The sequence below is a fragment of the Eumetopias jubatus genome, unplaced genomic scaffold, assembly GCF_037043125.1.
Source record: "Eumetopias jubatus isolate StellerSeaLion01/CBP00866 unplaced genomic scaffold, mEumJub1_p1.0 scaffold_5, whole genome shotgun sequence".
Classification (NCBI taxonomy): Eukaryota; Metazoa; Chordata; class Mammalia; order Carnivora; family Otariidae; genus Eumetopias; species Eumetopias jubatus.
Window position 1 is genome coordinate 127,641,645 of NW_028274811.1, and position 25,581 is coordinate 127,667,225.

The following is a 25,581-nucleotide window of genomic DNA, read 5'->3' on the forward strand; positions in this document are numbered from 1 at the left end:
CTGCAGGTGGTGGGCCGGGGAGTGGGAAGCATGCTCAGCAACGTGTGGGCCCCACGGAGAGAAGAGGCGGACGGTGCTGTGCATCCAGACCATGGGCTCTGATGAGCAGGCTCTCCCGGCTAAAGACTGCCGGCACCTGCTGAGGCCCAAGACCCTCATTTCCTGCAACAGAGACATCTTGTGTCCATCAGACTGGACAGTAGGCAACTGGAGTGAGGTGAGCGTCATCACTTCCCCACCCCTGCCTCTTCAGTAACCAACCCAAAGCGGCTTGAGAGAAAATTGCACGATGGCTGGTGTGTATCACCTCTGGCCTGTTTCCTGCATTTCCACCTGCCTTGTATCCCATCTTGCTCCTTTTCTGTTCTTACAGGATTTGCTTCTCACTTGTCCAGGAGTCAGTCACCTGCCAGGGATAAGCTGGACCCCATTTGCCCAGGCTCTCAACAGCTAATTGGTACATTGTCAGGATTTTTTGCCATCCCGTTGTTAAACCATCGGCAGCAAATCAAGAACTAGGTCGTTAAACACTGATATTTCTGTTTCCCTGAAACCGTGAGAGTTAAAACCGGATGAGTGTTGCTGTAATAGTAGAATGATAGGCAGTGTACTTGATACTTGAAGAAGCCCCTCGAATTGTCTGTCTGTTCGGCGTGGGTCAAGGACAGACCTGACCGAGGTTTAGAACATGTACTATTATTAGCCAGACAAATTCAAATAAGTGTTGTTGCATTTTTCCAAAATTAATCTGATCAGATCCTCTAAGTATACTTAGAAATCAGTGGGCTAGGAGGTCACAAAAAGTTCCCAGGCTTCATTTTTCTTTAGGTCACCATGGAACCTGGTCCTATCATACCTGGTGCTGCCAGAGTCCGCTGTGTGGAGCCTTTTTTTTCCAAATGTCCTGGAGTCTCCAGGGGCCTTGTTCTACTTCCCTGTGCACATTGCAGTTCAGTGACCTCAGGAATGACTACAAATTACATGATTTTTTAAACTAACAGTCCCGACTTTATGGGTGGATGCTGACTTCTTCTGAGCTTCCTTGGAAAGCCCTGTCCTTTTCGTTAATAATGCGACCACTGACCAGAATGTCATAGGAACTCCTTTTAGGACTCACCTTCAAACAAATGGAAAATACTTGATTCAGGAGAATGCAGTAAGTACCATCTGTACTAATAAAGGTACTCCAAAGTATTATGTAAAGAAGAATTTGAAAATTTGTATCAACAAAGGTGCCATCTCTGAAGCTCTTTGAAAGTAGAAAACACTCATTTGAATACAGCACTGTGATAACCTTATTTCCAGAACTTTATTTCATTAGCTCACAGTCACAGTTTAGGTTTATTTAGCTTCTAAATCTGTTGCAGAATGCTTTCTTGGCATCAAGGTGAAAATAGAAAGAAAATGGCAAGTATGTTTCCTGTGTTGTAGGAACTTCCTATCAAATGGGAGAGATGGGACCAAAAACCGAAACGAAGGAAGGAAGGAGGAGAGAGAGAGAGACAGAGAGAAAGAAAGAGAGAGAGAGAGAGAGAGAGAGAGAGAAAGAAAGAAAGAAAGAAAGAAAGAAAGAAAGAAAGAAAGAAAGAAAAGAAAGAAAGAAAGAAAGAAAGAAAGAAAGAAAAGAAAGAAAAATATAAGCAAAGAAAACATAACTGCAAACCAATAGTGTACTATGAATCTGTGCACATATCAGCAACAGGGCTGATCCTGGGAGGGGGCAGTGAGAGCCTGTGGCCGGCCTGGCCTGTTAGGCCACCACCAGCCTGGATTGCTGTAAATAACAGTGTTGTCAAAATAAGGCTGGATGAGGTACCGTGACTGGTCCATTACATCTGTTTACTAGGAATGTTTGGGCTGCATCCAAAGCAGTCCATAATTCTTGTCGAGTAGAATTTACCAATTGCCAGATTCTTTGTGCTTTTTTAAAGGACTACAATTACATATTTGGCTGAGAAGTTCTTCTTACTGTGCTCATGTTTATGGGGAACAAAATGATATGCCTTAACTGGAGAACAAAGGACAAAAAGTTGGCACGGTATGACAAGTACTTGTGTCTGTGGTCCCAAATACAGGCCATTGCATAGTGTATTGTGAGCAGACATGGGATTCAGTTTCTGGCTTCCACTGGATGGAGTTGAGCAGAAAGGCTGAGCCCTGGGATGCTGTCATGAGAGGTGCTTTTAGTTAAATCAGCATGGAAATATTCACCCAGTGGGTCTCCCTTTCTTCCTTCTGCTGTTTTGCTAATGTCTGTACCTGTGAGCCCTCTAATGAGCTCTTCTGGAATATGAGGAAATGTCTCTGATATTCTATCTAGGCCCAGATACATTTTTAAGAGAGATGATGCAGTGCTGTATTTTTGCTATCATAGTATTTATGGTATGGATCTTGCCTTGAGATTGGCATTAATTGATGCAAGGTATAGCACTCCAGATATACCTCATGATTTGGTCTGTACTGGGCTGTCTGGGTCACCCTAGATGTCAGAAGCTGGGAGGTAACTGGGCCAAAATATCCAAGAACTAGGAGGCTCCTGCTGAGTCATCCTCTCTGGGCTGACTTCCCTTCCCTGCCAAGACACCTCTGCCAACCCAAGCAACGAGAGAAGGGTGGGCTCAGTTGTGCCAGGTTGGCACCCTCATCCCTGACCCAGCAGGGGTCCGAAGGAGGACCTAGCGAGAGCTGGGGGACCCTTTCTGCCTGTCTGACCAGCCCCTCCTTCTCTAAGCTCATGCCCTGAACACTGACTCCTACCCCCAATCTCAGATTTCACCAAGAATCTTGCTCTGTTTTCACCCAATCTACTTTCTGGGCATGAAGGATAAAGAAAGGGGACTGGATTTGTTGTAAACACAGTATCAGAGTTTCTGTGCCCCCCATTTTTATTAGGTATACTGCTTCAGTGACATGCCTTGTCTAGTGGTGAAGGACATGCATGGTCTCAGGGGTATGGGTCCCTGGGTTCAAATCCTGGCTCTGCCACTTATTAGATGTGTGACTTTAATCTCTTTGTGATTCCTTTTAGTTTTCTGTGGCTTGTTTCCTCCATCCATGAAGCAGGAATAACAGCAGTACTTAGACTCAACTTTCATCAGTACTTAGTACTTTCATCAACTTCTTACTAGAACAGTGCTTGGGACACAGTAAAGTATAGACATAGTCATTTCCTAGCAGAGTAAGTAGATGGGAACAACAACATCATCTGTCATTTGTTGAGTGCTTTTCACACTGTAGGGTTCGTTTCATTTAACATTTAAGGTAACTCCATGAGGGTGATGTTCATGAATTCCCCTGTTACTCCTGGCAGTTAGACGCTAATAGATTTAGTGGGAGAGTAATTTTCCTAGGTTTTCTAGCCCTGGCAATCCCTAATTGTGTGGCCTTGAGCTAGTGTTAACTGCCCCCCCGCCCAGCCTTTTCTCGTTTATAAAGACAGGGTTAATGTGAGGCTTGAAGATAATCCACCGAAGCCCTTTGCACGGTGTCCGCAAATAGTGAGTGTTTGCTAAATGGTAACTTCATTCTCAAGCAAGAAGGCAAGTGTCTATCTTCTATGCTACCCTGATTTTGTAAGCCTTGTCCAGTTGGTGGCACCCAGATGCCCTGACAGAATTGATCTGTGCCCCTCTGCATTTTCATCTAGACCCTCACCCCAAGGTCAGGGCCATTTTCTGCATGGAGTACTATAAGCATGAAGTCAAGGGTCTACAAAAATGTTTGAGACCTAACGAAAAGGCTAATGGATGGTTTCCATAAAAACAAAGGACACAGCAAGATCATAAATCAATATTTAATTACATATTAATGGCAGATACCTACTGGATACTTACTGGTATTACCATTAAACACTTTTATAGGTATTAGCACAATACCTCTTAACAGCCTTATTAACCTCGTTTTACAGGTGAAGAAACTGAGGCATAGAGATGTTTAGAGACTTGTCCTTTAAGCAGTGGAGCCAGGATTTGAATGCAGAGTTTTACTGGGAACACTCTGCCATATGCATCTCACACGTCTACAAAATACAACAATCTGATGGCCCTTAGTATTCATAAAAAAATCATTACATTTGGAAACAATTTAGAGATCAGCTTTTGTCACTTTGCTGGAATTCCAGACTATGCCTAACAATTGCTGAGAAATCAGAGCCCTCTTAAATAAATTGCTCCCCCCCAAATACTTCTAAAGCAAAAGAAGAAAAAGCCTTTCAGATGGTTTTCAGAGCAAAAAAAAAAATATATATATATGATATTTCCCTTGAGACTAGAGATGTTTTTTAATATACTTGATGGGGCGTGGGGCAGCCCCCGAGCCCTTTGTGTGCCTGATGAAAGCACACAGACAAATGAACAAAGCAATTAACCAACTTACTGAGACTCTGTCAAGTGCAAAGCGGTCCACATGGGTGTTGGAACATCCGAGTGACCGGAGAGACTAGATGCTGATGTTTGCAAACAATCTCTCCTGCCTCCTCAGGCAGAATCGCCCACAGCGAACACCAGCAGCATGTCTGTGGCTAAACGAGAAGCAAAGGGAACTCTTGTGTGAAGCCTCACAGAAATGCCTGCAGACCCAAGGAGGACGGAGCAGGAGGGGGGGAGATACTTCTCAGTCCATTACCTGTGGTACTCCCCAGTTTGAGTTAAGGTCCAAGGCACTTCTGTGCGGCTGGACCCCTGAGATGTGAGCCTGGACCACCTCGTCTTGTGGCACGGGATGTCTGTGCGTGCCAGCATGTCAGTGCCCCTCGGATGTCAGCAGCCTGTGCTTTGCCCGGTTTCCTGGAGAACACATACAGGCATCCTCATTTGACACAAGTACTCACAGAAAACCAGTTGGGGGCCATGTTGATTCTCTTCATCCTGTCTGATATACTTTTTAAGTTATCTAGGTACTGTATTAGTTTGCTAGGGCTGCCATGACAGAGAACCACAAACGGGGTGATTTAAACAACAGAAGTGTATCATCTCACAGCTCTGGAGGCCAGAAGTCCAAAATCAAGGTGTTGGCAGAGTTGGTTCCTTCTCAAGGCTGCGAGGGACAGTCTGTTCCATGCCTTCTGGCTTCTGGCGGCCTTTGACTTCCTTGGCTTGTAGATGTCAACACCCTGATCTTTGCTTTCATCTTCAGTGGCATTGTCCTTATGTGTGTGTCTCTGTATCTGAATTTCCCTTTTTATAAGGACAGTGGTCATATTGGATTAGGACCCACCTGGGGAGACCTCATTTTAACTTGATTACCTCTGTAAAGGTGCCATGTCCAAATAAGTCTCCATTCTGAGGTATAGGGGGAGGGGGTGGGCAAGGGTTAGGACTCCAGTAAATCTTTTTTGGGGGGACACAGTTCAACCCATAAGAGCTACCTAAGTTTTTCAACTTGCTTTCAAAGCTGGTTTTAGCATGAGATCCAATCATTCATTTATAAATTCCCGAGACTACACAATAAATGTTTTTATGGCAAAGCACTAGCTATTTCTCTCTTCAGCCCTTTAGCTTTAACTCTGTGATGAGCCCCGACTGTGTTTTTGAATAAACTCTCAGCACTGCAGCTCCGAGCCCTTTGTGAGCTCCCCTCTCCCACAGTGCACCTGAGGTGGGTGGCTTGACTCATTTAGCAGCAACCCTCTTTCTCAGCGGGCTCCCCACAGGCCTTCGTCTTGGAGGAATGACAAGTGAGAGCAAGATGACTCCCCAGGAGGACAGGAACAGACTGACGAGCTGCTGGCCTGCTACAGAGTTCAAAACTATAAGGTCAGGGCACAAGGTCATCCTGGCAGATACTGGCTTTGAGAGTTCCGAAACTACCCATCAAGATGAGCTCTGAGTGCAGCATTGTGCCCTGCGTTTATCTCATCTGAAGGGCTTGACAGCTCCTAAGGAGATAATCACAGGTGGAAGATGTATCGGAAGGAGCATGGGGCTGAGGACAAACCAGTGCTGCCTGTTCTGGCATGGCTACGAGAAAAGGCAACTTCGTTTGTAGGCCCCGTACAGACTTGGTAGATCGTTAACACTGTCCCGCCCTGGGGCTAAAGAATGGCATCCTTGGGCTACTTGGAAGCCTCTGGGTCTGTGGGTGAGGGAAGCAGGTGGGGATGAAAGGTAGGCGTGCTGGAGAACATAAGAACTGCTCCCAGACCCCGGGCTCCGTGAAGGAAGTTGTGACGTGCCATTTGAGAATGGCGCCAGTAATTGCAGATCCTCTGCTTTTTTGAGAGAAGCTAAAAATCAGGAATTTTAATATGAAATCTACTTTAAGTGTTGGCTACTAATTCAGTGTTTGTATTTCGTCTGTTTGCTTGTTTAAGACTGAGCAAGCCAGGGGCACCTGGGTGGCTCAGTTGGTTACGCATCCAACTCCTGATTTGGGCTCAGGTCATGATCTCAGGGTCGTGAAGTCGAGTCCCGCGTTCGGTTCTGTGCTGGGCGTGGAGCCTGCTTGAGATTCTCTCTCTCCTTCCCCCTCCACCTCTCCTTGCCACCATTTTTTAAAAAAAGGAAGAAAGAGACAAAAAAGATTGGACAGGCCAAAGAATTAATGTTTGTGGGTCAAATGTAGTCCTAAGGCTGCCACTTTGGAATCTCTGTTCTAGAATAATCTTCAGTTTTAAAAGCTCAAAATCTAATGTATTTTCACCCGTTAGATAACTTTTATTTACTCCTGTTTTATTCTTTTAGGTTGAGCAAATTCACACAGTGGTAAATAAGGTTATTTAATACGTGTAATTTATAAATTCTAAAAAATATATATGTATCCATCTGTTAACCTTAGGAAATCTAAATCTTAAAAAATCTAGCAACAAACCAGTGGGAGGGGGGATATCCACAGTATCTTCTAGATATGTGCCTACAAGTACTTCACCCAGGCAGCTGCTCACCTCGTAGCTTCCCACAGACAGGTGTGTGTCTCTGGGCTTCCCGGTGGACATGATAAGCATTTCAAGTCGAAACAAACAAACAAACAAAGGAATGAAGAGAAAGAAAAGAAACATCAGAGAGCTTCCTGCCATGTCGCTGTCTACTCTGCCATTTCTTGGAAAGAAAAAAACCCAAAGGGAGGTGCACCTGCTGCTTGAGGACCATTGGCGTCAGCCGGGGCCTCTTTCAAGGATCAGTTCTCGAAACCCAGCCTGCCTGAGGCAAGCAGTGCAGAAATGTGTTCGGACCTACGTGAAGGGTATTTGATTGAATGGATCATTTTTCCAAAGTGGAGATTTGAAAACTCAAGGGGTTGGGATTAGAATGTAACAAGTGGAGAGCCAGTGAGGAGGACGAAGCAGACAGCACTTTAAGGCACCTTCGCACAGAAGAAGGCAGAAATACTGTAGCAAACCAGGAAAGTAAAAGGCTCTGGGCTGCCCTTGCCAGGTTTCAAACTGAGGTGGCCCCAGATCCGCAGCTGAGTGCGCTCTCAGCTGCACGGTCTCCTGTGCTGACAAGCTTCTCCTGCTTTTCAAAGGATCTGCTCTCCCAGAGCTAGCAGACATCAGGGAGAAATGATACTTGACTGGAACAAAATAAAGGGGGAGTTTTATACATCCACATTATTTTCCTACACAGAGGAAATTAAAAATAGGACTCAAGAAGGCAAGAAACTTAAGCCAAAAAATGCATAAGCTCACAGAATTTTCCCATTCCCGATTTTTTTTTCCAGGTGAAATAGTCACTTAATAAATGTGTATCAGGTGATCGCTGTGTCCCAAAAACTATCCTAGAATTCAGTTATGAGTAAGAACTAGTTCCTGCCTTTGGGTAGCTTTTTAGGAAATTGAGAGTTCGTGGTCAGGAGCGGAAATCAGTGGATGGCTACCTGTCAGTGTGTTGCACTAGATTTCGTGGAGGCTGTGAAATTGGATTTTACTCCTCCACCGACTTGTAGCCTTTCAAGCAAGTCCCTGAGCCTCAGCTCCCTCTCCTGTGGAAGGCAGAATCCTAATTCCTGCCTTGTAAATCTCACAGGGCCATCGTCAGTATCACACAGAACTGTGGCTATGAGCCCTTGGAAATCTGCCAAGCATTATGCAATCCCCGTCCTCAAAAAACCCGCTTTGAGGTCAGGAATATAAGCCAGACAAATGTGAAACAGCCTGTGAAGACCACTGGAGGTTCATATTCAAGTGCAATACATTTGGTGGCTGACTTAAAATTGGAAAGAAAAGGCACATAGAGCTGTCTGGTAAAAGTACAGATTTTTTCAAAACATCTAGAAATTTAGTGTGATGTAGCGAGTACATGTAGTTTGCAGCTGCTGAGACTGAGGAAATAATGATTCTTTACCATGAATCCTGAGGAAAGACCATCCTGTTAGGATTCCTCCAAAAGTGCTCTAGCTACCTGTGCTTGGCATGCCCTACAGAATGTGGAGGGAACATGGCGGGGGGTGGTACCAGCCATGGCCCCTCATACTGGCACCATGCTGTGGGACTCACTCTTTGGAAAGGGTATCTCTCTATTTCGATTAATTCCCCACCTTTAAATTTCAGAATAGGTCCTGGATCTGTATACAGGTGTGAGTATGATGGTTGTCTAGCTTTTAATTTGATTCCACCTGACATAGGCAAGTGGACATGGAGCCAGTGTGCCTGGGTGAGACTCTGTCAGTTACATTGGGTGTTTTTTAAATATAAAGGGAAGGTTTGTTATAACCAACTTAATAGACTCCAGAAAATATGTAAGCAGTTTGTGTTAATTTAACAGCATCACAACCCTAGGAAAGATAATTTTACCATCTCTTAAAAAGAGTATGGAACTCGTATACATCATTGCACTTCCTGTGAATTTTCTGTCCTGTGTTCAGAGCCCAGGGAGACTTCAGTTTTACTATGTCGTGGTTTGTATATTCAGTTTGCGAAGACTAAACAGTTGGTCCTGAGCCCCATCTGGTCTCCAGGAGATACATATTTCCTTGGAGAACTAAAGTTGCTCAGAAACCAGATACAAAGATGGAAGAAAACAAGTTCGGCTGCCCAGCTCCATTTCCATCGGGCCTGTTCTCACCTGTTGTAAACCTGAGCATGAGAACCAGTGCACCTTTCCCATGAATCTAACAGCTGTCTCTCTTTTCCAGTGTTCTGTTTCCTGCGGCGGTGGAGTGCGGATCCGCAGTGTTACGTGTGCCAAGAACCATGACGAACCTTGTGATGTGACAAGGAAACCCAACAGCCGAGCTCTTTGTGGCCTCCAACAATGCCCTTCTGGCCGAAGAGTTCTGAAACCCCACAAAGGCACGATTCCCAGTGGGAAAAAGCTCCCAACATCTGAGCCGGACCTCCTGAAACCCATCCCTCCAACTCCACCCAGTCCCAGAACACTGAGCACGCCCACGGTGCCCAGGCCTGTGAGCACAAGCACTCGGGCCGTCAGCAGCCCCAGTCCTACCACAGCCCCCGGACGAGGAGACCTGGGTGCCAAACGGTGGCAGAATAGTTCACACCAAACTGAACCGCGCTCCAATTATGTCCTTTCCACCGGAAGTACTTCCCAGCCCATCCTCACTTCCTGGGCTTTGAGTATCCAGCCAAATGAAGAGAATGTTCCCAATTCAGACACTGCTCCTACCTCACAGGGAGACCTTTTCACCATGACAGTGACTGGTGCTGATTTGCCCTCTTCCGGCAAGCCTGTGACATGGCAGGTGACTCCATTTTACGATACCTTGACCAAAGTGCCAGGGATAGAGATTCATAGTGGCTCAGGGGAAGACGGTGAACAGTCTGAGAACAAAAATGAAAACAACTCCGTAACATGGACCAAAATCAGAGTAGCTGGAAATGATGCTTCCGTGGTGAGAAGTACGGAAATGCCCTTTGGGCCTCCACCAACACCTTATCTCTGGGCGCCCTTCAGCACAGCGATGGAAGGTCTGCTGCCCAGCCAAAGGCCTGCTACTCTCAAAAATGGTGTGCCTGGCGCTGAGGGGATGGTCACTGAAAAGCCAGCGAACACTCCATTCCCTCTGGGAGGAGACCGCCGGCCAGCACCGACAGAACACACGGTCCGCCATAACCCTCCAGAACTTCCAAACAACGCCAATCTAACGCAGGGTTCCGGACCAGTCCTGACCGAGGAAGATGCTACAAGTCTGATCGCTGAGGGGTTTTTGCTCAATGCTTCGGATTACAAGAAGCTCTCAACAGGCGGCGGCGGCTCTGCATACTGGATTGCTGGAAACTGGAGTGAGGTAGGAGCTCCATTTCTCACCCCATGCCCGACTCTGTAGGGAAATAGCTAGGGCTCTTGCGTTCTTGCACAGATTTCAAAATGGGCTTGTATAAGATCTAGCCCAATGTAGAAGAAACATGAAGCAGTCAGGCCCATGCCCTCACCTCCCTCCTCTCCTCCCTAACTCCAAAAAGGAGAGAGGGAAAATTAAAAATCTCTGGGGAGGGAGGACAAATACGGTACGATAAAGTGAAAAGAACTCTGAACTAAGGAGGCTGGGCGAGCCAGCTGTGAGAGAGCGGAGAGCTCAGTCCGTGTTTCGGAAGCCGCTTCTTACCTACGGAGTGGTGGCACTGGTGTAGACCACCCACAACACACCCCCAGCTTCGAACCGCTGAGGAGCGGCTGAAAGGGCCTGAGGTGGCATTTCACTCACAAAGCTGATGTTGGGACCCTAGATCTGTCAGGTAATCCTAATTGGAGTGGGAATTGAAGATAAAGTTCCTTAAATGCCTTCTCTAACTCAGGGTTAGCAATGGTTTTCTTTTCTTGTTGGTCTGTTTGAGTACTTGCATGAAAAAAATCATTTTGGCTCATTAAAGGAATTAGAATATGGAAGAAGAAGAGAATAAATATGACGACAGAATGTTGGCCCCTGTTTTCAAGCTTCAGAAATTTGGCTAAATACTTGTTTTTCCATTTCTAGAACTAATTAATGTCCTTTGAAGCATCAAAATCATTTTCACCCGTTTGAATTTTGAACGCACGATCTATGAACTTGTTAAAATAATTTGACAACTCAAAGGAGGACTTTGTGGCAAAATAATCACATGTTCAAATTAGTCAGCATTTTTGTGACGATTCATGACTTCTCTCCCTGGCCAAAGAGAAATGAAGTATTTGCAGCTAATATAACTACAGTACATTTAATTTATAAAGCATGTTAATTTCCAAACCACTTTCACATCTAGCTCTTGTTTTCTCCTTTTGACAGTCCCGAGGAGCAGGTAAGGTCTCATTTATGCCAATTGGCAAGTAGAGAAAATAAAATTTGTGGCAGTCAAGTGACTTGTCTAAAGACACAATTGTCAGTTGGATGATGAACTTTCTAACTCCACTCTATTCCATTTGTAAAAAACACATTATCTCTGAGTAAAGTGAGGTGTACCTGTAAGTTAAGTCAAAATAAAAGTATATAATTGCTCAGATGATCATAGAGGCCAGAAGTCAATTGATACATTTTGATCGTAGTAAATCAAGCTACCCTTGACTTACCGCAAATGTCATCATTTGTCTTTGACAGAAATAAACTGTCCGACAGAATACATCATAGCTCACCAAAAATTTGGCAACCAGCGTGAAGCCACGGAGAGCTGTTAATTCCGGGTAGCTTGACTAGAAAAGGGGACTTGGTCCACACTGCAGCTTTTCGGAGCTGCAAAGGATATTATGAGAAGAGAGTTCAACATTTGGCAGAAACTCCCTTTGTGATAGGGTTTGGTTGCCTGCCCCCTTTATACATCTTTTGAGACAAAATCTTTAATACACAGAATTGTCAGAGAGGATCAGGACTCAGAATGAAAACTTTGGTTTTCCCACTGTCCTGTGACTTTTTTATTCTGTCCATTTCTGAAGCTGTTTCTTTAGGATGGCCTCTCAGTCACCCCATTGATACCAGTCTTCCCCAAGCGCCCTATAAAAACCTGGACAGTTTTTCCAGTCGGTGTCACCTCATCATCTCTGTCATCTCCTCTTTATTTCTTGTTCGTTTGGGGCCAGTGGCTTCCAGTCTAATGGCGGGAGGCACGTGGAAAAGAGTGGGATGTTTTTATTTGTTCCAGTGATGGGGGGCGGGGGCCACTACCCACACTGACTGTCTGAGAGCCGAAGATGATAAAACCCTGTGACATTCAGGGAGGTCTCTTAGAAGGAAGAATCGTCCAGTCCGATGCCAGTAGTGGCCCAATAGTCAAGAAAGGAGGAGCCTCAGTCACTGCTCTCGGCTCCTCGCTGGTCTGTGCACCTCCAGCCTCTCCCCTCAGCAGCACTTTCCACACATCATCACAAGAGACGTAAAATTGCCGAGTTAGTCTTTGGAAGGAATATGCTAATCATTCCAGACTCCTGCTCACAAATCTTTCCTGTCTCTTCATTGTTCAGATAAACCGACTCAGACGGTTCAACAGCCTTACTTGCCTCCCCTCTGCCTCACTATCTTTAGCTTCAGCAGATCGAAACTGCTCAGTTTCCCCTAAGCCTCCTGCCCTGCTCAGTCTGTTTACGTTGTTCCCTCTGCCTTGAAGTGCCTTCCCCTCCTCCTCTGCCCTTGTGAATCCTGCCCTGTTCTTCAGGACCAAACTTTGAGCTGCTTCCTCCAGAAAGCCTCTCCTGATCTCTAAGATTGGAAGTCATTTCTAAAGCGCCTTATCATTTGACCCCAAATCGCTCTGAACTGTGTCCTCCCGCTTTCTGTCCTGTGTGGAAGGGCTGTTCAGGCTCCCTGTTGTACACAACACGTTCCTCAGATTGTGACTTCAAAAATTAAAGAATGGATATAAAGACCAAGTTAACACTATAAAAAGACATAAAGCTTGAAACCAGACTTTCTGGGCCGGAATCCTGCTCAGCCACTCACTGTCTGTGTCCTCACATACCCAGGTTCCTCATCTGTGTAAGGAGGACAGTGACAATGCCCGACTCAAAGATCAGTAGGGGGTAAAAGTAGTAACTATGTGTAAGGTACTCAGGAGAGTATGGGGCACATAGGAAGCACCCAGTAAGTGTTTGCTCTGGTATCTGTTTACAAGCAGAAAACCTAGGTGCTATGCCGCGTGCATGGTGTGGCTCTTATGTGGTCAGAAAATCACGTCTCACTGAATTGCCCCGTCATCCAGTCAGATCCCCAGGGCCGGTCGTTACACGCCAGCTGTGCAGTTGTGTGAACTGAAGTGACAGAACGATTTTCCAGAGCCGTTCACGGCTGTTCTCACGTGATTCCGATGCAGCCCTCCTTGTTAGTTCCGGTTCTGAACATCCCAAACCTGCTCCTTACCCTGGTACAACGGTGGCCACAGGGCCGCTAGCAAACCTAACAAGGATGAAGGTTTCCAGGACAAAGTGAAGTCCTTCCACCTCCTCAGGGTCCCCCTTCCTTGTCTCATCCCTCACTCCCAGTTTGAAACTAATACAAGTGACGGTTGATGGAACCCCATCTCACTTCCACTGTGCTCCATGCTTTTCCCTCTGTCAGCTTTCCCTTTGCGCTGTTGTTGGCTGCCTCCGTAGAAACTGTCAAAAGGAATTAAATGTCTGCTCACAGGATCTGAATCTGGCAGGACTAAGTCAGAGCCCCAGAGACAACATGCATTTATTTGCCTCACAAATACGGTACAAAGAGTCCTAGACACCACTTGAGATTTACCAGGTTATCGCTAGCCTGGGAATTCCATCTCACTAGGTCCTTTCCTGGGTTTGGGCAAATACATTTTTCTCTCTGTCATGATATGAAATTAACAACAGACACGATGTAGCCTTGAACGTGGCTTCTATCTCTGGGCCCCAGATACCCAGAAAGTGGGACTCACAATGCTGACCTCGCAGCTGTGTTGTGTTTAATAGGTAACATTTGTAGAGTCCTGACCATGTGCATGAATCTCTGTGGTCCTAATGTTACCACCAGTTTTATAGGCTAGGGAGTTAGGAAACTGCAAAAGATCACACCATTAGCTAACTGCAGAATTTTAATTGTACCCCGAGTCTCAGAAGGCTAGAGAAAATGTAGGAAAGGTACCTGTTATGTGGTTGTATCTGTTGCCTATTGCTACAATAATGCTAGATGACAAACCACCACAAAACCTCAGAGTTTTGTTCATGAGTCTATGGATCATCTGGGAGGTTCTGCTGAGCGGGGCTGAGCTCAGCAGATCTCAGCTTCAGTTGCCATGCATCCGTTAGAGGGTCGGCTGCAGGCTGGCTGGTCTCAGGTGGCCTCAGCTGGGTCACCCAGTTCTATTTCACACGAGCTCTCATCCTCCAGCTGGCTAGCCTGGTTTCATTCTCATGGCAGAGAGAGGGGTCCAAGATAGAGAATTGAAACTAGCATGTCCCCTTGAGAACTGGTACATCAGCCACTGCATTTTATTGGCCAAAAAAGGTCACAAGAACAGCCTTGATTCAGCTAGGGGAATATATCCTACTGCTTGATGAGAAAAGCTGCCAAGTCCTATTGCAGAGAGAGAGCATGGTGTGTCCCGTGTGGGCCACCAGTGCCATCAGCCTATGACAGTGGTCCATACTCTATCATACATCTGCATGATGCAGCACAACAGAGAAAGTGCTAGGGCCTTAGGTAGAAGCCAAATCCTAAAGAACTTTAAGCCGGAGGAGACATTACCTCCCTAATTGAGCCAGTTGGAAAAATGATGACCTAGGCTGTGTTCTAGGTCATCATTTCCATTCTATGATTCTATGATTCTGTAGTGGACTCATCTACCTAGAGTCTGTGTTGTCACACATACATCCAACACAAGAGCTTGCATAACGTGACACATGAAATTATATGGAGGATGAAATAGCAGAGCAAGAGAAATGTAAGGCTGGTTTTTATTTACAACTCATCAAAAGGAGCTTTCAAAGATGTCCTGGATGGAATTTCTACACTTTCTTTTATAAGCCCAGAGCTGTGTTTTACCTGTGTACAAAAGAACCCCTCCTTCTGAAGGTGGGCGGGGAAGAAGGGATGCAAGAAAAATCAGCTGAATGAAAGAATGAAGCACATAGAATAAAGGAAATTGGCAGGGTGGGTAGTTTTCAAGGTGACCCCATGCTAAACCTGAGGTATTCAAGAATTCCAAATAAATAACAACATCATGTGAGGAAAGGGCTGTACGTTACCAGCGTTACCAGCAGGGCAAGTGGTGAAAAGTACCACGTTGTAACGTCTTTCTAGCCCCAGAGCACGGTCTGAGGATCCACGGTGTCGGCCGCACCTGGGAGCTGGTTAGAGATGCAGAATCTGCAGCTCCACCCCAGACCTGCTGACTCAGCCCCTGCATTTAGCAAGGTGCCCAGGTGACGCCTACGGACGCTGAAGTTCTAGAGGAACTGCTCTAACAGATAGCGTATGGTGTTTTGGAGGCAGAGAGCCCCAGGCTTACTCCTTGGTCAAGCCAGCTCTCCAAGCCTCATGGGGTTTATTCTGCACAGTGACAATCCCAGTCTACCCACGGGTTTGTCGTGGAGAGGAGGAAGTGACATAAGGTCATTGCGGTGTTCTGACAGGCAGATGCGTGGATCTGACACCCCCTATGCACTGATTGACAGCACTGATAAGAAGTGCAGCAGGCAGTCGGCCTGCAGCCCCCAGACATTCCGGCCAGGATGATTTTTAAAGAGAAGCAAATTTCCCCTTGCTTTTCTTCTCACGCGCTGATCAGGGATTCTCATCGCAGGCTGTTTATTAGAATCACCTGGGGCATTTCTTTTTTCTTTTTAAGATTTTATTTATTCATTTGACAGAGAGAGCATAAGCAGGGGGAGCAGAGGCAGAGGGAGAAGCAGGCTCCCTGCCAAGCAGGGAGCCGGACATGGGGCTTGATCGCAGCCGCTTAACCGACTGAGCCACCCAGGCGCCCCCCCCCCACCCCCCAGGGCATTTCTTTTTACATTGATGTCCAGGCCCTACCCAGGGAGATTCGGATTCGTTTGTCTGGGGCGGGACCCCAGCGCCGGAATTTCTGTGAAAGGCCTGCGGGCGATTAGGTGAGCGTCCAAGAGTGAGAACGCCTGACTGCAGGCTGTGGCAGGGGGATGTCTGAGATGGCGGCCCTCAGCCTCTGTCCTGTCCCCCTCCCTGCCACAGTGCTCCACCAGCTGTGGGCTAGGGGCCTACTGGCGAAGCGTGGACTGTAGCACCGGGACGGATTCTGACTGTGCCGCCATCCAGAAGCCCGACCCCGCTAAGAGGTGCCACCTCCGTCCTTGTACCAGCTGGAGAGTGGGGTTGTGGAGCAAGGTAGGTGACCGGGCTCCGCGGGTTCCAGGGGGACAGCCTTGCCATGCGCTTGCTTGCGGAAGGAGGCGTGTCTCCTCCCTTCCTCCCTTGCTACCTCCCTCCTGCCCTTCCCTCTGATACCACCTGGAGGAGTCAGTCCTGGGCATCACCATAGGCCCTCTCGAAGTTACCCAGCAGCCTTAGAACATGTACAGGGCTCTTATTAACCCACGTTTTTACCTGCTGGCCTTTCCCCTTCCTAGATAAACTGGAACAAAACGTTAAATTCGTGTAACCGAGTGCTGGTCCAGCATGCCACATTGTTTCTAAATTACTTAAATGTCGCATTCTAATTAAAACCAGACATCCTCACATGTATCGTTGAGTCATGACTCAGCAGCTGCTCAGGAAGCAAGCGTACTTTTTCATCCTCAGACCCCAAATGAAAAGAAAGTGGAGACAGAAAGAAAAAAATCAGTCTTTCAATGTGTATTTCCCGTACTGATCTTTTTTGAAGTGTGGTTACACTCTCTCTGCTAATCTGGCTGTGGTTACTCATGTCCGCTGTGCTGTCTGTAGGGTCCCTTGTGAAAGACTGTATCAAGTTTCGGGATTAGTTAGCCTTGGTGCTTTAGGGCACTAACCAGGCCCAAGCTGGCCTGGGGCTGAGCCAGCTGCTGGGGGATAGGACCCCCGTCAGTGGTGGGGCGGACCTCTGATCGGCAGGAGGAGGTGCAGAGGTGAGAGCTATGTATGCGCCTTCTGTTTGCCAGTTTCTCTTGACAGCTGAGACACAGAAGGGAGAAGAAAGAGCTACCCAGAAGTTTGGAGAGGCTGGTGAGCCTTGCATCATCCAGTATTGAACTCCTGCTCCCAGACAAGCAGGACCACCAGATGTCTCACTGGACATCTCTGGTTCTGGCAGACCTATCTGGAAGACTGGAGTGTGCAACATCATTTATCTGCGTTAGGCCCCTTCTCCCAAAGTAAGGCTCCGATTCTGGGGAAGAGAGGGACAGTAGGGTTACTCCCTGAAAGATTACCACACATCCCTTTGATACCTGCCACCCTCCCTTTCTTCTGCTTTCATACTATTTTTCTTTCAAGAACGAGTGCTAGTTCTTTCTTTTTCTTCCAACTTCTTACAAACTCAGGATCCAGCAAAGACTAAATGCTTTGCTACAAATTCTCTTCCATATCCAGAAAAATCTCAAGAGACATTTTATATTCCTGACCTGGCCAAACGTTGAGCAGTCCTAAAGGCCCGCCTTGTTATCACTGGGAATAGTCCTTTCCTTGGAAATTGTCTAGCTCAAAGAAAGGACAGATGTGCGAAATCATTCACACTTTTGAAAAGACACTCCCATGAAAAGTACCAGGAATTCTAGCCTGTGAAAAACCCTGCATGAGAGATCCAGAAGCAGTTCTTTGGGGTCAGACCTCCTGAGGAAAGCCCGGCTTGGCTGGCCCATCTGTCTCTGGGTGTCCTCTCTCATGGCGGGGGGGTGGGGGAAGAGGGGGGCTGCGGGGCTATGTATGCCCCCCTGCAGCGCATCTGGTTCTGGTGGTTTCGTGGGAGCTCTCCCATATCACCAGGCCTGCCAGAATGAGATAACCACCACATCCAGAATCGGATCCTCCAAGTTACTCCATTCCTCTCACTCAAGAAACTGTTTCTTCTCTCAGGATACTAGATAAACCTTGTCAAAGATGTGGCTTAAACCCTGATCCTCAATTGCCCTGACTTCTGTGTTTCTATTATTATGGGTCTTACACACCTGACTTTCATTTTTCCCAGGCATGTTAATTTAGATTTTATCTTAAATTTTGACAAGTAAGTGTAATTCCTTTTTAACTACCGCATCATTAACCACTTCATACAGATGTCTGAAGTCCAAATCATGCACCAGGAAAGATTTGAGGGCCTTCTTCGTTTCACTGTTCTATTAGGACTTCGAAACATGCTCAGAGGCAAACCTCCAAAACCTAGAGTCGGAGCATAGGCCCTTTTAATGTCTTTAAATGCCCAGAGGGTTTAGATTCTGCCATGTTGATGGTTTGCCTTTTCACAGATACTTTCTCAGAGGGAAGAATTCTAATTTTACCTTGAATCTTCTGCATTACCCCCCCCAGTCTCTGCCCCCCATCCACAGACACCTTAATCCTCATAGGACTGCGGGTCTGCCTCAGCCAGCCCCAAGCCTACAGGTAGCACCCCTGAGGCCTCTGGGTCACTCGCCAATAGTGCTCTCGCTTTGTGATGGCTGTGAGTTGTGCTTGTTTTACTGGCTTCTGTCTCCAGCACCATGGGGCTCCCTGATGAAGCCCGAGGCAGCTGCTGTGGACACGTTCCCCTGTGTGTGAGAGTAGAATAGGACTCAGTGTTCAGCCTCTGCCTTTACCATGTCTAGAAGCAGTCTTTCAGGATGGCTTGCTTCCCCTTCACGCATCAGTCTGTCTGAAGCAAAGTTAAGGTTGTAGTCCTTGGGTTTGTCCCAGAGGCATGCTTGGGAAGACGGCTGTGCAGAACTGAATCCTAAAAGTGGTGCTGGGCGATGGATGGGACACGTGTGGGTTGGCAGCCTTGCTATGTCATTACCAGCATATGACACTGGTGCATTAATCTGAGAAACTGTGTTTCTCGCACCTCTGAGAAGTAAAGTGGATGATATTGCCTCCACTTACCTCATAGAGTGGTTATAAGGATCAGAAAAGAAAATGTTAGTGAAACAGCTTTGTAAATGGTCAAAGACTGTTCAGAAGAAATCCTGGGCAAACTTTGAGCTCCAGATAAAAGTCAGGACTGGCTGCTCTTAGGTACTTACTATCCTCTGGCTTCCTGGATTCAGGGCAGAAAGCCTGTAGACAGGTGACCTGGGAGAAAGTTCTGTCAACAGGACTGGCTGGAGCAGGTGTCTACTCCCCAGTATTAAGCAGACAAGGTGCTCAAAGTGTCCAGGAACTTTGGAGGAGTTTACCTACCTTGGGCCCTGGCACTCGCCGATACTATCACGTGCCTAGCATTACACAAGAGCTTTAGATCATCAATTCCATTTTCATCCAGCTTAGGACCTTCTTTATAATTCCCACTGAGGAAATGAAAGCTCAGGGTGTTTAAATCACGAATGCTCAATCACACAGCTGTTACCAAATGCTCCCGATTTTAAGAAACCATCAACAGGGGGACACGTCATCCAATTAATGACAGCTTTTCAGGAAGAAAGAGAACACTATACAATAAATATGTACATCAGTTGTAAGACACATGCTAATTTCAGAGCATTAAAATTTCTATGAGGAAGAAAGAGGGAGTGTCGTCATGCAGGAAATTCAGGAAGTGACAAAATGGGTTTGAAAAGCCTTCCATTGGGTTTGACACCAAAGCGGTGCATCTCCCACAGCTCCACTCACCGCCTAGTGGAACATCTTGATCCCTGCACCTTCTGAAGTTTTGTAAACTGGTGATTTGACAGCCCCTTTATTTGCTTTCTGAGAATGAGCACTTCCCCTTTCATAGTTAAATCTTAACAGATCTTGACTATTTCTGAAATGAATCAGAAACATTTTAACATTTTTTCTTGGAATGTTCTGTCTTCCCTCGTAGGCCGTGTTGCACTTTTATTTCAGCAGTCACTGACTTTTGCTGGAAAGTGAGAGAAAGTGGCAGTCTTTCCTTATGGTCTTGGGTTTCAAATATTTGCTAATATATTTGCATATATTGCTAGTCTTTCTGTCTTATTCTCCTTCTTGCCTTTGTGTTTATTAGATTTTACAGATTGTCAGTGGCATTGCTACATTTTTTTGGATCTGAATTTTTAGAAATGAACTCATAGGGAAAGAGCCCCTTTCTTGCTAAATACAGACCATCCCCAACTTTGATATATAACATGTTCCCAGGAACATATATTGAAGTCCAATGTGCAGATGTCAAAACATAGAATTGCATGTGATAAGGGATCCTCTGTCCCCAGAAAGCAAACATTGAGTAGCAAGAAGGTCATTATAGACTAAAAATCACAGCATTTATTTTATTCTTGGTATAATTTGTTGTATGTCTGAACTGTCAGACATGTAACACCCCGGAAGGTTTTAGATTAAGGGATCCCTAAGAAATAGAGGAATGACAATGAATTAGAAACATTTAGGACCACAGGAAGCATGAACCCAAGACCACTCCAGTGAGGACTGATGTCCAGACCATGGGGCTCTCCATGGTGGCCCCTGCCCGTCCCTCTGCCCACCCCGACTCTTTGCCCTAGCATTCTGACCAGCTTGCTATTCCCAAGCAAGTCTTGTTTCATAGCACTGTGCCTCTGTATATGCCATTCTCTCCATCTTGAATGTCCCCCACCCTATTTGTCAGCTGAGTGAGCATCTACTTATCCTATATGCTTCAGCTCAAACTTTGGCTCCTTCATTTAGACCTTTCCTGACCTCTTCAGGTGAAATTGCCCACCTCCTCCATTGTGCCCTCACTAGATCATGAACAACTTACGATGTAATCTTTATTCCTTCTACTCATTTATGTAACTCTCCTCTCCTGTTAGATTGGAGTATAGAGTCTGGAACATAGAAATGCCCAATAACTGTAAGGGAAGTGGGGGTGGCATGGGGGAAGAGATGGAAGGATGAATTTTGGTGCTGTTCAGCTTAGAATTTTTGGAATGAAATATTTAATCTTAAGGGTCTTACGAAACTGTTCAGCATAAGGAAAGGAACAGAAAAGAATTTTTTTATATCCCAATTTAGTATTTGGTTCAACTTAGAAAGCAAGAAAAGTATTCTGAAATCAGAACAGAATACAAATGCAGCGATCCCATATTTCATACCACTCCAGAATGTTGAGATAGTCTAATCATCTAGTTTAACCTTTCCACACCAATGGAGAAACAGAGGCTGAGACGAGCGGTGGTTAACCCACAGTCAGGTAACCGCTTGCTGTCAGGATCACACCAGAGTGCAGTCTACCGACCTCCCAACGCTATGCTCGAGCATTTCACTATTCTTGACTGAACACCCTGTGTGAGTCCAACATGGAACGTGTATCAGGATGACTTTGTAAATCAAAACAACACAAGGGAGAATTGTGATTTCATTTTCTCTTCCAGTGGCTCCTATAAGCTAAGGGTATTTTTCATTCTAACTTGATCTGGTCTGCAGATCACACTAGTTGAGCTGAGGTGGTAACTGGAAAATGAGCACTTTTGGTCACAGTAGGGCATTGGCCAGGCTTTTTGTTCTAGTCTGACTTCTGTCCTCAGTCTGGTCCACAGGCTCCAGGTTAGGAAAACATGAATCCAAATGACTGTCCTCTAGGGCAGTAAGAAAATGAATATAATAATTGGCATTCAGCATATAAACAGAACAGCATTAGGAGTGATTTAATATCCTGCCCCTTCTCTCTTGCTAACTGAACAAGAGGCTGTTTTGAAAATGGAATGGAAAAGTCATGGTTTAGTGAGTGTCTTCCATTATTTATTTCAGCATATTAATAAAGTTCATTTCCCATTGAATGAATAACAAAAGGGGAATGCTAATTTGAAAATTAAATTTTGAAATAACAGATTGCAGCAACAAATGAAAAATAGGAAAATAAAATCTCATTTCATACTTACATCTTGTAAAATTCCCTTGTCCTAATACAGAGCCCTGTTGCTTTATCACGTGCTATTTCCCAGAAATCTGTTTTGTCAAATGAATGGCTGCTTTGTGTGGAAATTATTAGCATGTTTCCTCATTCGCTCTGTGGCTGATTTCAAACTGACAGTTACTTTTTACTTTGTGTACTCACCAAATGGCCGGAAAGTGAGGTTTTTAAAAAAATTTATTTATTTATTTATTTATTTATTTATTTATTTATTTGAGAGAGAGAGAGAGAGAGCATGAGCGATGGGGAGGGGCAGAGGGAGAGAGAGAGGCAGACTCCCCACTGAGCAGGGAACCTGATGCGGGGCTTGATCCCAGGACTCTGGGATCATGACCTGAGCCGAAGGCAGCCACTTAACCAACTGAGCCACACAGGTGCCCAGGAAAGTGAGGTTTTTTATTTGTTTTGTGTGTGTGTGTGGGGGGGTGCTGTTTGGCAAGTGTCATTTATTTTTAAGAAGCTAAACATTCAATTTATGGAAGCATTAGAGCATCAGTCTGTCCCTTGTCACATGGGCCAGCAGGATGCAGGAGATGCTATGCAAGCTGTCGGCATGTGGGAGGCGGGCAGTGAGGAGGGCCTTGTAATGGCTTTCCATGAGCCTGTGCTGAGCAAACTCTCAGTGATGAAGGCAGGGGATGTTGGCTGTGGGAGGAAGGCTGGCGGTAGGGACAAGCACAGGGTTTGCTCACTCCCATGAGTCAAACCACTGAGCAGTTATTCCAATTAATTCCCTCATATAGGCCCTTCACTTGACAAAGGGCAGCCCATCCTGCCTTCAGAGTCACGGAGCAAACAGGTTTTTAGCAGGATTCTGAGGGAGAGATGGGTGTGGCTTGGCAGACACATCCCCTTGTGGGCAGCCTCGGTCACCCAGGATGACTACACACCAGAGGGACAGGCTGCCCACTGAGGCAGACCTGCACCTGCAGACACCCGACGCCAGGCTCTGTGGTCTTCACCACAGCCCTGGGAGATGCAGTTATATCCCAGTTTACAATTATGACACCTGAGGCTCAGAATGTTTCTGTGACTTGCCCAAGAGCTCATGACAAGTGAGTGACAGAACGGGACTTGCCACCCAGTTCTTAGACCTCCCCACCTGTGTTTTCTGACATGGGCGGCCCCATCTTTGGTTGCTGCTTGAGTGACTCCCTCTCCAGGGCCTGTGAGGGAAACAGGTCACTTGAGCTAGACTTCACCCTCCTTTGTGCCTGGAAGCCTTGGAACTCCACGGTTCTCCCTGCAAGCCCCCCTGGAATTCAGGGGAATGGAAGCCTGGCGCCAGGGACCCAGGCATCCCCTCCTGTGTCCCTCTCCGTGCAGTGTTCCAGAAACTGCAGCGGGGGCTTCCGGATCCGGGAGATCCAGTGTGTGGACAGCCGGGACCACCGCAGCCTGAGGCCGTTTCACTGCCAGTTCCTGGCCGGCATTCGTCCCCCACGGAGCATGAGCTGCAACATGGAGCCCTGTGAGGAGTGGCATGTGGAGCCCTGGAGCCAGGTATGGCCTCCCGATACATCGTCCACAGACCCGGGCAAATGTGAATCTCTATGTTACCTTGCGAGTCTAGAAGTCAGGGAAGACCACACGTGCATCGTGACAATGACAGGCCTCCATTCAGTGGCCCAGCACTGTATGGAGGAGGCCGAACAGGTCAACTTAAAGACTACGTTGTGTGGTTTCAGCTGTGACAATGCAGTGTTTTAGCACAACCCAGTATCCCTATGGATATACTGGGCACAATTGGGGTCCATGTTGGGGAAATGTACTCAGACCACTCTGAGGAGAGCCATTGAGAGCAGAGTCTCACATCCCTCTGCTAGGCCTCTGCCTAGTTGAGCTGGGGGTCATGGCCAGCTCCTTTCCACACACAGTATATTTTAGAGTTCCACCTCTCAGTTCAATGCCCAGATCATTGTTTATACAAATAAAAGGAAGTGTGTTTGTGCCTGTATGTGTCTGTCCTCTGTTTTGTGAGGGCCTAGGCTCTTCTAGGTCTTTGTCCTACGACAGCACATGAACGGAAAGTGACTGTTCTTCTCATTTGCCAATAGGCAAGTACATCAATAGCTCCCAAAAACTACTCCCAGCCATATCCATGTGTGGTAGAAAGAAGAAAAAAAAAGGAACCCAGCATATTTTGAGTGTGTCTGTGGGCTAGGCATTTTGCCTACAACACTTGGTTTAATTCTCACAACAACCCGAATAATAGGCTTTATTAATTTCATTGTATAGGTGAAGAAATTGAGATTCAGAGACTAAGAAATTTACATGCGTTCACACAACTAGAAAATAAATGGTGGAACATCAGTTTCAGCACAAGGCAGACTCCAGTGCCTGTGCTCTTTCTACCGTAGCAATTTGCCCAGTAGGCATCGAACAAAGAGTGAACTAAGGAGAAAGAGTGAATCAGTAACTGTTTGTGGGGGTTGGGGTGGGGGGGACCAAACCTTCCACCTGCTCTGGAAAGGAAGGTGGTGAACCGCAAGTATAGGATACAGAGTTAGTGTCAAAGCTTACAGAAGACTGCCCCACCCCAAGCCACTTCCTGTCTACATGTCAAGCAGCCATGCTGATTCCTGAGGCTCTGGGCCAGTACCTGGTGCTTTCTGGGGCAGCAGCTACCACTGTCCCTTCTTTCTCCTCCTTCCCTGCTCAGCTCTAGGGCACATAAAGTGCCTGCTATTCCCACACTCTGGACCTACGCCTCCAAGCCATCCATGTATGATGAGCCTGGTGACAGGTTTCAGAATCCAGGAATCTGCAGAGGAGCCTTGTAGAGAAATGCAACTGTAGGTTTTTAAAGATGAGCCATCAGATCTGCTCTCTGAAAAAGATGTGTTCTGGGAGCCCCAGCCAGGAGCTGTTCCCTGAAGGGCTCCCACCACCCTCTTTTCTGAAGTTGTACTCTGTGTGAGCAAACCACACAGTTGGAAGACTACCCTCTGAGGGAGATGGAAAATGCAAAAATCATTTTGAGTACTTCGCTGAAGCTTTTGAGAGTCTGGGAACCCTTAGGTGCTTTACCCTGACTACTCATGATGCTACTTTGTCTGTACATACTAGCAGACTACCATCATGAGAATATTGTGGGCCCCTTCACTTTGTCAGCCAGCCCAGCCTTCCAGCATGGAAGAAGCATTTCTGCTGTGGGGATGTCTCTATAGGAGAGCTTCTCAAATTTTAGCACACTTCAGAATCACCTGGAGGGTTTGTCAACACAGAGATGCCTGGATCCCACCCCCAGAGTGTCCAATTTTGAGGTCTGGGGTGGGGCCTGAATTTTGCATTTCTAACAAGTACCCAGAAGATGCTAAAGTCGCTGGTCCGGAGACCACACTTGGAGAACCGCTGGTTTGTACTTTCTTCACCTCCTTTCCTGGACATTATGTGGCCAGGTGGCCCTGAATATATGCACACGTGTAGGTATGATGATCTCAAATGGGGGAATCCCTCGCCTCTCCTCATATAGGGTTAAAAACAACAAATACGCAAAAAAATCCATGTTGATTCTCAAAGTTGCAATATCGTGAAAGCAATAGAATTGTTCTTTTATTGAGCAGAAAGCATTTATTGCATGTAATTATCCTGTTTTCTATGGCACCACCACTCAACGTCGTGCCTGATGTGATGGGCAAGATGTTGCCAACCATAATTATTTTGTTGTTGTTGTTGTTGTTGCCATACCATAATTAAGATTTTTAAAAGTACTTTCTTTTTAATTTTTAAAATTTTATTATGTTATGTTTCAAAGATTCTTAGTGGATAATGTAATT

General features: G+C 46.3%; 1 protein-coding gene across 2 annotated transcripts in view; it reads left to right on the forward strand.

The window, feature by feature from the left end:
• ADAMTS12 (ADAM metallopeptidase with thrombospondin type 1 motif 12) overlaps positions 1–25,581 on the forward strand; it is a 297,496-nt gene that overhangs the window by 257,649 nt on the left and 14,266 nt on the right. Inside the window, exons 18-21 of one of the 2 annotated variants that reach the window (XM_028098089.2) lie at positions 7–217; positions 9,070–10,182; positions 16,024–16,176; positions 23,129–23,305. In XM_028098089.2, the coding sequence (XP_027953890.1) occupies positions 7–217; positions 9,070–10,182; positions 16,024–16,176; positions 23,129–23,305 (1,654 nt within the window). Of the gene's footprint in view, positions 1–6; positions 218–373; positions 455–9,069; positions 10,183–16,023; positions 16,177–23,128; positions 23,306–25,581 lie in introns of those variants that run through there. The other variant, XM_088023716.1, reaches the window with a different exon arrangement.